The sequence below is a fragment of the Echinops telfairi genome, unplaced genomic scaffold (genome assembly GCF_000313985.2).
Source record: "Echinops telfairi isolate 266 unplaced genomic scaffold, ASM31398v2 ScPeMD7_23;HRSCAF=83, whole genome shotgun sequence".
NCBI lineage: Eukaryota > Metazoa > Chordata > Mammalia > Afrosoricida > Tenrecidae > Echinops > Echinops telfairi.
The window spans coordinates 18,316,689-18,331,512 of record NW_022103920.1 but is presented as its reverse complement, the minus strand read 5'-3'; the positions used below and the strand labels follow the sequence as shown (position 1 = coordinate 18,331,512).

At 43.1% G+C, this 14,824-nt stretch overlaps 1 protein-coding gene across 2 annotated transcripts in view; it reads right to left on the bottom strand.

The window, feature by feature from the left end:
- The window catches only part of GRM8 (glutamate metabotropic receptor 8), a 939,770-nt gene that overhangs the window by 484,049 nt on the left and 440,897 nt on the right, over nucleotides 1–14,824 (bottom strand). For both annotated transcript variants that reach the window (XM_004707786.3, XM_004707785.3), the window contains exons 3-5: nucleotides 12,308–12,443; nucleotides 11,710–11,864; nucleotides 10,039–10,176 (exon numbers count right to left, since the gene is read on the bottom strand). In XM_004707786.3, coding sequence (XP_004707843.1) covers nucleotides 10,039–10,176; nucleotides 11,710–11,864; nucleotides 12,308–12,443 — 429 coding nt within the window. The remainder of the gene's footprint in view (nucleotides 1–10,038; nucleotides 10,177–11,709; nucleotides 11,865–12,307; nucleotides 12,444–14,824) is intronic.

Below are 14,824 nucleotides of genomic sequence, written 5' to 3'. Positions count from 1 at the left end.
GCACAAAAACAAGACAGAGCAAAACCAAGCAACAAAAGAAAACAAAACAACAACAACAAAAAGCCAATGGCCAAAACAAAACAAAAACCCACAGCACAACAACAACAAAAAAGAAAGGCTTGTAGTTAGTTCAAGAAGTGTTTGTTGGCCTTTAGGAGTGTTCTCTGGTAGTCTGATGGGGTGCCAATCCCTGGCCCCAAAGTCTATTTTTTTGTATTCCCTGGGGACTTCTTTGCTCTGTTCCCCTTGCTGTTCTGTTGCCCACCCTTAGTGTTTTGCCTCGTTGTAGTGGAATCAGATCGGGTGCAATTTAATCACCGTGTCTCCAGTGTTGTCCCTGTAGGGCTATGGGTCAGTGGGGGATGTTGTGTCTCATAGTGGGGCCAGCTATATGGTCTTCTCTGTGGATTGACTGCTCTGAGCGGGAATATCATCCTCAAAGATTGGTGGGCCAGGTGTGCTCCACTCTCTCTTCCTCCCCCTTCATTTGCTCCTGTGTGCTCTGATCAGACATGTCCCTCTCCCTGAGTTGCAGCTTCAGTGCTGTCCTCTGAAATAAATTATTCTTGGGGGAGGAGCAGGTGTCCACGTAGTTGGGATTGGGGCCAGCCCCTCAGACCTCTCCCCTGGTCCTCGTAATTTTCTTAATCTAATCCCAGGTCTAATCTTATAAATGATAGGAGGTGGGGGCAGAGAACCAAATGAGAAGTCTTGCACTGCTCAAGATGCACTTGTAAATACTATCTATTATTAAAAATCAATGTGCAAAACATAAAATATTGAATATAACCTACAGGATTCAACAACAACCAACATGATGACTTTGTATCACCTTATAGCAGGTGATTATGAAATTCCATAATGCACAACTGCTATTTTTTTCCCTTTTTGTGCTTTTTGATATATGATGATACATAAGGTATCAAGAGCAAAACAACAACACATCTTTCAATTACGTGTCCTAAATTATGAAATAGTAAATAATAAAATGAAAAAGAGATAAAAGCCAAGTGCAAATTCAAATTAAAGAGACAATATCTAGTTGGGCTAGAGTCTAATTATGGGCTGTTTCAGAAAATTACTTAATTTCTCTGAGTTCCATTTTCATCATCTGGAAAGTGAGAGAACTATCTTATTTTACGTCCCACCTCTAAAATTCTGATATCAAATACGTCTGAAATCAATGTCTGGCTTGTCATTTGAGATGTGTCCATTGGAATTCAATATAGACTCTCTTAAGGGAAATACATAAGCCATTTTGAGGGGTTCTTCTAGTTTGCTTGCTAAGAGCAAGAGCAAATAGGCTAATGGCCACTTTATGATGCTAATATAAACACCTTCTCCCTAACAGAGTTTTAGTCTAAGCAAAGGACAAAGCGGGTTAGCAGAACACATTGTAACTCAAAGAAGATGACCTCGGTTGCCTTTCATTTCAAATCACCAAATCGAAGTGTGTAACTCGAGCCCCATTGTTAAGTCCCAACTCAGTCAGTCACAGGCTCTCCATCATGCTGCTGGATGCCACAGAGCTAGTTCCAACTCAGAGACTCTATATGCAACCGAATGAAACCCTGCCCAGTCTTACACTATCCTCACAAACAAAGAACCCATTGTCGTAGCCACTATAGCAATCCATCTTGTTGAGACCTTTCCTCCTTTTTGCTAACCTGCGACTTTACCAAGCATGAAGTCCTTGTCTAGGCACTGGTCCTTCCAGCCCACATGTCCAAAGTTCATGAGATGGAATCGCAGCACCCTTGCTTCTAAGGAGCATCCTGACCTGAGTACATTGGGAGCATTTCCACCTTTCAAAGTCTTGCAAAGTAAACAGATGTCTGCTAAGAGATACCTCCACCTGAAAGGTAACCTATTTACTTTGATTCGAGAAAATCAACCGACAGGCCTTTCAGGGAACTAATCATTGAGGCTGCTATTTGGTTCACTGAAAGAATTGCTTGTTTGTGGGAAGAAACATATTTATGCATCGCTTTTTTCATTACCACTATTTCTATCATCATAAATAAGAATCAATAGGCCATTTCGAGTAGCATATGCTCACAACTATTTAGCATCTGAGTGTCAGCAGTAGGCAGGCTAAGCAACCAGGCCCAGATCTGCTAGCCGAGGATTAAAATCCTCTAGGCAATTCAAGAAGGAGAATCTATTGTTTGTCCCTACCTCTATAGGACAGTGCTGGGCACAGCCTGGGCTATCCAAAATGGAATAAATAGGTGAATGAGTGAAGGAAAGATGGATAACTAAACAAGGCAAAAGAAAGTTTTAAGATGGGATTTGGCACTCATTGGATTTATTGGGTTGGTCAGGGGATATTGTTTTGGTAAAGGTAGAACATTTCAAAATCCATTAGGCATTTGTTGTTTCAATCACAGAATTGTCTCCTCCCGTGACAGAGGTTCAGGTTCCACACCTGGTCACTATAACCTGGTCAGCACAGGCACCACCCATCTAAGTCACGATCGTGCAGGTTTCAGAGGTGCTTCCAGACCAAAATGGACTATGAAGAAAGGCCTGATGATCAAACAAATACTGTCCATGAAAATCCAACGAAGTTCAATAAAACCTAGTTCAATCCCCTACATATCCAGGGCATCGTCGGTCTACCATACAGTAGGAGTCCCACTACTTCCATGCTGTCTTTCTTTCCCAAACATCTTGAAAACAGAACACTTCTCACTCACTAAGTCTTCTTTCCTTGATGTTTTCTACTGTGGGTGTTTCCCAACACCTCACAATTTGAGACTCCCATTATGCTTCTTCTCCATGAATTGTGCCTCTCTGTAAAGCTGAAACTCCCTAAGTGTCGTCTGTCTCTCCTCCCAGAGACAACCCAGAGTGCAATCCCATGTCCCGAAACCAATGATTCTCAGAATCAGGCAGTTTCTGTTCAGTGGTGCATCAGGCGGTCACAAACTCACAACAACCCTGTATACAACTCAAGATGGAGGGATGAAGACAAAGCCTCCTGTAGACCAGCAGTTCTCAAGCTGTGGGTCGGGACCCCTTTGGGGGTCGAACAAGCCTTTCACAGGGGTTGCCCAATTCATCACAGTCACAACATGACAGTGATGAAGCAGCAACAAAAATAATGTTCTGGCTGGGGGTCACCACAACATGAGGAACTGTATGAAAGGGAACCACTGATGTAGACTGAAAGGGAGACTGGCCACTGCAGAGTGGCACTTAGCAGCACAAGCAATCAGAATGGCCTCCATTGAAATATCAAAGGTGACTACTGAGGAAAGCCACTTAACCTCTGAGATAGCTGGCTGAGAGAGAGTAATGCCCAACTGATCCTGGACCAGAGGAGAGAAAGGCAAAAAGAAAAATGAGGTGGTGACGAACGGTAGGCATGGAGTTGATGCAGAGGACTGAGTAGATCTCTAGAGACGGGTATGTGGAAAATGTGTGCAGACCAGGGCGATGGGTGAAGGTCCACAGCTCTCCAGGGAGCCAGTGGGTGTCTCTGTGGTGGGGAGTGGGCAGGCGTTAAAAACGGGAGTTGAATGAAGGGGGAGGCAGAGGTCAGACAAGTGTCTATGAAAGCACACCTGTCACTACTGCTAACAAGTGTAAAAGAATCCTTTATTCTTCCCCAAGAAGACAAAGGGAATTTTAAGTAGGATTAAATAGTAGTAGCTTTCAGAGCTCAGTGGCTCACAGCAACAATAAGAACCACATAAATAGCTAAGTGGATGGTAGGAATTACCTCACTTGGAATCTGGCCAGCATTTCAAAGTTCGAAGTCATAGCACATCTTTCTTGAAAGCTTTCCTGAGATTCCAGAGGGGGAAAAATCTTCTCAGAAAACTGTTTGTGCCGAGTTAATTTTAAGAAGAGAATGCTCTTCACTGCTTGAAGAGGTTCTATCTCCAGAAATTTGGTAAGTCAAGCTCCTCCTGCTGGGACCACATCCCTGTAAATACATTGCCAACATTGCCCCCATGGAAGCAAATAATTACACTTACTTTAGCATCACCTAATGAAAAATGTTCCTCAACCATTCTCAACTCTAAATGATGCTCTGAAGGTGTGCGTGTGTATATTGCAGGTGTATTACATAAGGATGTAAAACAAAAATTTCTTATGGCCAAATTTGAAACATGTACATATGTACAAGTTCATTAGGGAGAAGGGGCTAGCTATAACTGTCAAACCCCAAACAGCTCTAGTCATGAATAGCTTGTACAGTTTAATCCTAGGCACATCTGACGAGCACGCCGGGATCATCTTTTCTGTTCTCTTCAAAGAAAAATGAAAACCGTCATTCGAGTGACGGAGCTACCTTCTCTCGAGTTCCAGGAACCAGTCATATGCTCCAGTTTTAAGTAATCAAGTAATCACATTTCATTGGTCTCTTTCAGGGACACATTTCTACCCAGAGACACGTTATTCCAGTAGCACCAAACAGAACCTGCAGGAAAATCTGTTTATTAACCCAGTCCCCTAAGGGTGCATTCGCCGCAGCGCATGGAGGAAACACCATTTGTATTGCACCAGAAATAGTTCTAATTGGACAGATAGTGACAATTTTAGCAATACCCAAATACATCAAAAGGATCTGAAGCAGACATGCCATCGAGTATGGATTCTCCCACAAACAAGTTCAGCATTTCAGCCCAAACAGGTGTCCGCTAGAAATTCCACCAACAGATAACGGGGGATGGTCTACATACATCAACTGAGGCAGAACATATGCGTTTGCGAAAGCTGATTATGCTGAAAACCCTGCTAAAGTTAGGTGACTTGTTTATGACGGTTTTCTTAGCACTTGGATTTTCCAAATAAAATTGCTGAGCTCATCTACTTCACTAACCGATAGATTTTTACTGACGTAGTGTAAACAACAGTAGCAGTCAATGCTATTCAATAGCAACCAGACCAAACAATAGCATTCAGAACTGAGAAATAAGCATAGTATAAAATATAGATGAATAAAACCACACAGGCACACTCTACTGTCAAATCCTTCAATCAGCTCGGCCCTCCTTGTTCCTTATCATTACTTCACGGGCTTCCTCCTCTCCAATCAGCTTTGCGCACACACTTCCACGTCATGACTTGTTAGCCCAGACAGCCCACCTCTTCGCTCTAGAAATGCTCTTTCCCAAATCTTCCAGGAAGTTTGGAGTTTTCCAATTGGAAAGTAGTTACACATTTTCTGGGTTTCTCTCCATCTTTCTCAAGGTCTCCTATCATATGTGGTTTCTTTGTTGGCAAAAATTGTTGCATGAAAAATGCATTATTGCCTCTCCTTCACCCGACTATAGTTCTGTTTTAATGCATCACAATTTGTCAGCAGAAATGCTCCTTAGAAGTAAGATGGCGAGAATTCTCCTTGCTTACTTTGGGTGCATCGTTCAGAATGACCAATTGCTAGAAAAAGACATTCTATTTGGCAGGGGCAGCAAACAGAAGGAAATCCTCTGTGATGAATGAGCTACTGTTTCCACTTGGCTGGACCAGAATTCTCAGTGGTTTGGCAGTTATGATGTAGTTTGAGAATTATGTACTGGCTGCTATCATCATGCCCAGTGATGAGGTCAGATAGAATCGCTGCTGTAGTGGGAGCTGCTAGGGACTTCAGTTAAAAGAGAATTTCCTTCGGGATGGGTATAACAAAGCTCTCTGGCTTCTTTCTTGATTTGGATCCCGCATCTAGCTCTTCATAATTTTGGATTTCTTTTTGGACTGAAACCACTGGTCTGCCATATTGCCTGCCACTCTTAAAATTTGTTAGCCTTCATAGCCTGTGAGCCATCAGCCTGCCATTGGCCATGCTGACTTTAAATGTGTCGTCTTCTGCAGCTACTTGAGTCAGGAGAAGCATGGTATCTGGCCCACAGACTTGGGACTTGCCAGCATTTATGTCTGAGTCATTTCCTTAAGATCAATCTCTCTCTCTCTATATATATACACACACACACACACACACACACACACACACACACACACACACAGAGTCAGTGGTTTTGTTTCTCTAGAAACTCAGCTTAAATCACCCTCTATGAGATGGATTAAGACAATAGCCTTAACAATGGGTTCAAACACCGAAGATCATGGAGATTTGCCTTGAGTTGACGCTGACCCAATAGCAGCTAAAGCAGCAACATCACGCGTTTTATCCCTCAGCCTGGTCTGTGTGCAGTACTAAAGCTCAGCCCTGACTGTCTCCCAGGCAGACAGGCACAGCGCTCATGCTGTCCCCAATGCCACTCTTCTCTACCTCCTTTCCTGGGTCTTCCCTGGAGCTGTCCATCACCATTCCTGGTGACTTCCTTGACAATTCTGTCTTGTTTTCAACTTCCATGTTTCCACCTATGACTTTCTAGCCTGTCATCTCACTGCTGAATTCTCTGCTGCAGGAGAGCAGGCAGACCCTTCTGTTCCCACCTGGTGAAGAGTTACCCGGGGCCATCTCAGAACTAAACTCAAGTTCAGTTCTAAACTCACTGCCAACGCATGGAATCAGACTCATGACGACCTCCTAGGACAGAGGACTTTCTGAGGCTGTAAATCCTTATGGGAGCACAAACTGTGTCTTTCCCCTGTGGAGTGGCTGGTGGTTTCAAACTGCTGACCTCGAGATTAGCAGTCCACCATATACCCCACTATGTCACCCAGGGTTCTTTAAACCCAAATCTACCATGTCTCCCTCTAATTAAAACCATCACTTTCCTGGGCCTTCCAGGGAGAGATTTCACTTTCAGATCTTCCATCCCTTGAAGGATAACCACTCCCTGTGCATTTCAACGCTGCCTCCTACAGAGAGCTTCCATCCTCTGCATCCCATGCCCATCTCACAGGGCTGGGTTTAGGCCATAAGTGCTCAGAGCTAGGAAGACCGTACGCATCCTGACTGGCCTGCCTCCTTTCTCTGCCTTGGATCCCAATCCTCCTTACCCTTTTGTCAGAGGACTCTTCACGAAAGAACGATCCACTCCAAATCCCTGGATGACAAAGTCTACAGGTGGGATACAGCCCAACATCCTCAACTTGGGAACTCCTAGAGAGACCTTCAAGGCCTTCTTGACTTTGCTCCATCTACCAGCACGTCATCTACCGTCACCCTCCCACCATTCACTATGCTCCAGCCGCCCCCCTCCCAGAACTCTGTTTCCATACCATGAACCCAAGAGGCTTATTCTTGTCCTAAGCCCTGGCATGCACTGTCTTCAAAACTTCACATGACCTCATATGTCACTTGTCATTCCCCTCAAACATCACTTCCTCTGACCATCTAATGACAGCCCTGCTCCCCAGTTCCGTCAGACTCACATTCACCCTGTTGCTTGTACTCTATTACTCTGCTCATCCTAGGGCAGCATCTTCTCATTTACACATCTCCTTGCTTAGTGCCTAGATCCTCAGACTCACAGGTAACTAATTCCTCTCTCATCACTGATCCCCGCACCTGGAACAGGGCCTGGCACACCATAAGGTAAAGTCACATTCCTTAGCAATGTGACCCCTATTTCCACATCACCATATTCTGTTGGTATTTCTCATCTAGCATTTATCATATTACTTCTTTTATTCAAATGGCTATTTCCAAAGGAACTGAAAGAAAGGCATATCAAATGCCAGAAGTACATGGTTATAAAATTCAAGTCTTGTAGTATAGAGGATTTGTGCATCATTTGCTAAAGTTATCCCAATGATTTCATTTTTAATGCTACCAAGAGAAGTATTCTTTGAATTTCATATGACTAAAACTCATGTATGAATCCTTATCTTCTTATGCATTTTGCTTTTAGAATTGTTATGAAACAGATATCAAGCAATCCCCTGGAAGTCATTAACATATTGCAGTTAGGTGTCATTCAGACAATGCCAATTAATAGTGTCCTTATGTATAACAGAATGAAGTGTTGTCCGACCAGCCTAAGCCATCCTCACCACCACTGTATGGTGAAGCCTACTATTGGAGCCATTATGCAATTGACTTCATTAAAGATCTCCTTTTATGCTGATTTGTTTTGTCAACCATGATGTCCTTCTCTAACAATTGGTGTCTCCTGAAGATCACACACACACACACACACACACACACACACACGAAGGAGTTTCCAAAAGTTCATGAAAAAATGAAATTGAAAGATAATAGAATTTCCCCACAAACATTTTGAAGTCGCCACATGTACCATACATAGTACAAAAGTATTGTCATAAAATCATAGAAACCCTTGATTTCTTGACATATGCTACATCCAGGCCTAAACATTTCTGAAGAACATGTTTCTAGCCATTTCCCAAGGAGGTCTGTGCTCTTTGATTTACACTCTACTGAAGTGGCATCCTCAAGGGATGGGAAAGTCAGGGATGTGCATTGGGTAAAGTTTCTCAATGAAATGCTTTCTATTATGCCCTTGCTGCCCTGGAGTGAAATTCCTTAATGTGGTTCTTCTACCCAAGGCTCTGCAACTCCCACCAAAGGATTAGAAGAGATTATGCAAATAGGGTGTGTGTAACACTAATCGAGGGTATTGGTCAGTTTTCATTACCACCCCCATGGCTGTCAGGATGAGTTGTCTTTGACCCAGGAGGGAGAGAGAGAAAGTCCAGGCTCATCAGGAGAGCATATTCCAAACCTCTCTCGATCTAGTGGTGGAGGTCAAGATCAGAGGCATCAGAGACTAGGCACAGAGATTACAGGATGGATCAAGTGGAGCAGCACCAAGATGATAAGACTGTGAGACAGACAACAAGCTGGCTTCTTGGATCACAGAGACAGGACACAAGAGCCCAGCATAGAAACAGTGCCATAGGAGGAATGGTTGGTGTCAGAATAGGGAGACAAGTAAGGAGTGTGGAGGCATGTCTGACCCCTGCCTCTTGGCAATAGAGAAGCCATAGGATGTCAGATATGGCCACCCAACTTCTGGTGTGACAGTAACACTTGGAGAAAGAATAAGTGCACCACTGCGATGGGAAAATAATCCTTGATGTAACTTTCCTGATCCTTTTCTAAGCAATGAAGTTTTCAATTTTCTTAAAAGTTCTTCCAAACTTTCAGGTCATCCTAAAAGTCATCCCAAAGCCTCTGGTCATCCTATCTCCTCCTAGAAAATTGATCAAGATTACCCTCATGGAGAGCCTGAAATAGCCACCCTAGCCTTCTGATCTGACCTCTCTGCCCTGAATTCAACTGGCCTAGAGACCTAAGAGACCGGCGCTTTGATAGGATATTCTCTTTGAAGGCACCCTCGGGAGACTAAAGCGAGTGCATTACTGGGAGAACGTGCCTGCAGCCACCCCTTGCTCGCAGAGACACATTCAAATGCATTTCATTTGGAACAAGCCCATGCGTATATGAACTGGAATCCTAGCAACACTTTTTGACTGACTCCCATATCTACATATATAGGGAAATAATTTTATATTACTATTGTATCTAGTGACCTCAGTGAATTAACAATTTGATTTTAAGTACATTTTTATAAATTTTATAGATGTTTCTACGGACTCAGTGCTCCACAAAGGCAGTTTTATTCCTTTGGGAAAATGCACCTTCAACTTCATTGTTATTTTTAACCACAAGTGAATGAAAGTAAAACATCAAAAAGACCATAGGTGTTACAGCGACACAGGATATGAATCATGATCGCATTCTAGGGGCCATACGATGAAATAGCTGGAAAACACTACCTTATAGCAATTTGCTATGGCCCCTGCTACAGTTTACTTCCTGGAGAGCAATACCATGTTGCTAATAAAATCAAACCTAAAAAAATGCGTTTCCCATATTAGATATTCAATACAGGTTTGTCAGATAGTGCTGCGTGCAGTGCCTGCTTGGCAAATACTTGTTGATCCACTCAAAGATCTATAAGATCAAGGCTAAGAACCAATGAACAAAGCAGATGTTGTTGCTTGACTTGTGTATATTCCTCCCTGCTGAGAATCGATAACAAGAGGCACAAAGGCTGGTAAGGCGCCCTTCTCCTTGTCTACCTAGAAACACTTGATTTGTCAAAGAACGACACAACAAAGCCATCAGGAAAGCACTGAAGTGGCTACCTGTGCATTTCTTTATATGGCTGTTCCTTTTTCCATGCGATCCTAACTTGCATCCAAAATTCTCCTCCCAAAATTCCGCGAACCACACATTTCTTCGATTATTGGCAAGGGTGCGGCTTCTAAAGTATCGATCAAATCCTGCAGGGAAGAAGAAAAGTAACATTTTAACAACCTCTCAAGATCAAAACCCATGGCAGAGTCATGGAATGTACATCCTGCTGGGTCATGACCACTTCATGAAATAAATAACCAAAAAGCATATACTAAATGGGAGAGGGGCCACAGTCCAGAAATAAAGCCACTCGTACGAGTTCCCTTGTGGCACAAGCCAAGGCAGCTCCAGAAGGACTGTGTAGCAGCAGAGCCATTTGTAGATGGCATCTCAACACTTGCCCCTTTCTCCTCCATCTCCTGCAGCACTGACCAATGATCTTATCCTGGATCCGAAATATCATGAGCCCAGATGAGATTTTTCCCAGTTCTGCTCTCTCTCTCTCTCTTAATGTGAATCAAAGTTCCTGGTTTTTGTGGGCTTCTACCCACCTCAAAATGTATCTGTCCTATATTCTCCCTTCTCAGTTAATTTAATATACTCATCAGTGATCATGTAATCTTGAACCTCGGAGGGTCCTGGGCTGAATTGTTAGCCTGCCTCTAGAACAACCTCAATGACAGGAGACCTCCTAGAGATAAGGCCTCACTATAAAGCAGTGGTTCTCAACCTTCCTCATGCCGCGACCCTTTAATACAGTTCCTCATGTTGTGTTGACCCCCCAACCATAACATTATTTTCGTTGCTACTTCATAACTCATTTTGCTACTATTATGAATCATCATGTAAATAACTGATATGCAGGATGTATTTTCATTGTTACAAATTGAACATAATTAAAGCATAGCAATGAATCACAAAAACAATATGTAATTATATATTGTGAAATATTTATTTCGAATGACAAACACATGAAATTTTGTCTTGAAGCATGGTATATAGCATGGGTAACAGTCTTCCCACCGGGTACTTGTATGTGAGCATATCTGCATGTGGGCAGACCTGCCTATAGACGGATGGAGGAACGGTGTCTCCTCCTAATGCCATCAGAAATATGTGTTTTCCGATGGGATGGTTGTAGGTGATCCCTGTGAAAGGGTCGTTCTACCCCCAAAGGGTTGCAACCCACAGGTTGAGAGCCGCTGCTCTAAAGGAAGAATAGGAAACTCCAGGCACCAGCAAGACCCCTGGAGAAGGGACGCAGGAGGCACCTGCCTTTGCCAGGATGCAGCAATTCCTCCTGCGGTATATTCCATGCATCCGGAGAGCAGTCAAACATTCTGCCTTCACTTGTATCAATCAAGCTTTCTTTTTTTTTTGCCCCAAAGACATGATCGTCAGACAGGCTCATGAACATATGGCCACCTGGGATGCAATTGGTAACATCACCAAAATATCCAAGACTAACTGTTCTCTTTCTTAAAACAATAAAGCGAATGGGGTTTTTCCTAAAACAATAAAGAAATAAATAAAATTTACAGGCTGGATTACATCGTCACTGTCCTGATCGTTTTGCCATCAGAACGAAACGTCTAACCAGTGTCACCTGCCTTGGGTGCAACCCATCATATTTGGATACCCTGGTTTTGACTGAGGTAGTTCTTCTGATGCTTCCTTACCATCAATGGATGCTCTTTTAGGCAAAATTGTCACAGCCCCTTCTGCAATCGCCTCCTGCTGGTAGACGGGTGCAATTTTGGATCCCCAACTGTCTGAGCCGATCCAGAGAAAATGCCCACTTTGGTTTAATTTTTTTGCTGCTTCCAATATCCTCCTATAGGAATAAAAAAGAAACAAAATGCATGATGCATGTATCAAGGACACCATAATTTCAAACTTTTCAAGCAAGTTATATACAGTAGTTTACTGCTAACACATTAGCCAAACATTCTAACTACCCGAGTCTTAGATCCTCCAGGAACTCTACAGGAGATTTTAGCTCCAGCAAATGTCAATGAGCCACATCCTTAACTACCTTCACATCACCCAGCCTATCACCCTTAGTTCGCACATCTCTTTCAATGCCTGGGTTTACTCGACAGGCATTTCGGACCGAGACACTAGAGAGCTGTAGTGTCCGGGGGCTGCAGAAGGCAGTCTGTCGTTGAAGGAGAATTTTCCAATGTTTGTGAAATCACCCAAGGTTTTACATTAAACCTGAAAAATGTCAGGATTCAGGCCACAAATCAGATCAGAAGAAAGAAAATTAATCAGCACCTGATGTCATCCTCATTGGCAAACATAATCACTGCCCGAGCATTAGGTGTTTCTAGCAGGCGTTTGATGATTTTTTCAAATTCTCCAGGTCTCGGTTCACGTGGGATCTTCTGCGACTGAGCAATACAAACACCACCTATTGAAAACAGAGTGACAGACAACAAAAATAAGTGATTCAGAAATGGCCTTTATTTAATCAAAGAAGGCTAAATTCTTCTATACGAACACATGGTTTGGGACAGGATATTTCTGGAAACATCTGTTGTTCTCACCTATTAAAAATAAGTATGTCTATTTATATTATATCAAAGATGTGCAACAAGTAAATGACATCAATTACTTCATCATACAGTAAGCTGTTTGTTTCTTACAAATTTCAACACTATTTTTGTGGCCGTAGGTAAGAAAAGCAATGAGTGATGAGAAGCAAAGGATGGCTGTTTGGGTTTATTTAACAGAAGTTGTTCCCGGATTAATAAAATGAGTGGGTATGTCCTATCGGGGACATCACCTATGGAGTAATAAATTCTTTTGCTCCTTCTATTTCTCGGTTGATATTTTTGTTGTCAGCTCTGACTCACCGCAACCATGTACAACATCAGGAAATGTTCCCCGGTCCTGCGCATTTCCCTGAGTATCGATCGGTTCCAGTCCACAGTAGCCATCACTGTGGCTTTTGAGTGCTTTCAAACCAAGGGGGTGCATCAGCCAGCATGATGCTGCTAGTTGTCATCAAGGCTATTCCAGCTCACGGACGATATTACGGAGACACGGGATCTCTGTGAGCTGATGCATAAGCAAGTGCGATGTTGGCAATAGATTTCCATTTTATTCATGGGGCAGCTGCTAACCGGAGAGTTGCCAGTGCAAATCTACCCAGTAGCTCCTCAGCAGAACAACCTGGTGATCTATGTTCATAAGGATTACAGCCAAGAAAACCCGTGGAGCAGCTGAACTCTGTCACAAGAAGGTCTACGAATCAAACATGGATTGACATCGAACGCAGCATGGTTTGAGTAGGCGTTTGTCTATCAGCCAAGAAGTCAGTTATCATTTGTTCCATCGCTTCAGTAGGCAGAGACATGTTTACTCCCCCAAAATTGACAATGTGCTCAGTCACCCAGCCATTACCAGTGGCCATTGCATTTCAGCAATGAGACAGAGGCTGGGAATGCACAGTCTAACAACCCAGGAGTCACCAGCTTGTCTGGGAAACAAGAATCCCAATAAATTATCATCGAATCAGTGATAAATTTTAGAGTTAAGGTCTATAGGATGCAGTGGAAGCACAAAGAGGGGGGAGGTGGCTAAAGTTCCTGGAGAGTTCAGATTTTAAGGCCAACTATACATCTAGTGGGGACACAGTAGAAATGCTGCAGGGAGAGGCTAAGACTTGACATAACCTTGCTTGATCATGGCATGTGGGGGAGACTGGCAGAAAATGATTTTGGAAAGAAAGGCCAGGCCCAGCTTGAGAATGATTTTGTTAAACATGCCAAAGAACTTGGACTTCATCCTGAACACAATGGAAAGCCACCGAAAGTCCATAATCCAAATAACTGCACGATGGATTTGGTGCTATAGCACCCAACACTCTGGCAGTCCTACAAAGAAGAAACTTCCGGGAGCCAGTCAGTGGGTTGTGCTCAGACTGAATTTGTGCGGCAATAATAGATGGCAAACGAGGGCTATAATCCTAGAAGTTTATTTCCCCTATGTAAAAGCACTTTCAAAATTATCCCTGTAAAAAGGCACTCACGATGTGCACTTCCGGAGAAGGAATTGCCCATAACCCACAGATTGTTACCATTACTTGCAGTTAGTTTTACTGCTGTTGTTGTTTTGTTGTTCGTGAGGGCAGTGGATGCAACCTGAATAAAGTAAAAATGGTCTCTGCCTTCACGGAGTTTAGAAGTTCATATTGTGGGTGGACATTCAATAAAACAAAGCTACATTTATAATTACACACTGCAGCACCTACTGTGAGGAAGAACAGGGGCATTTCCTTTAGAATGAGCGGTATTCAGAAAAGACCTGCCATTGGGGTGAGGTATCAGGAAGAGTGGATGGGAGAGAATAGCAATGAGAAAGGCTTGGGAAGAGGCAGCAGAATTAATGCACGAGGAGAAGAGAATATGAAATGAAGATGAGAGTAGCCAGGGAATAGACAGTGTGTGGTTTTGTAGGACTTGTGGATGAATGTAACTAATTAAAGTACTTAACTTCCTCACTCAATATTTCCTCAACAGCTGAGTCACTCATAGACCTGGATCCACATATAAACTTTATATCTCTTGGGACAAAATAACACCTAAGAATGTCTGATATAGAGGGTAACCTGAAGTGGAAAAAACAGGACATAAAACAAATGTGCTTGACACAATCGATGGATGGATTGTGATAAGAGTTGTGTGAGCCCCAATGTGGTGAAGAAAGCTGATGGTGCCCAGCTATCAAAAGATATAGCATCTGGGGTCTTAAAAGCTTGAAGGTAAACAAGTGGCCATCTAGCTCAGA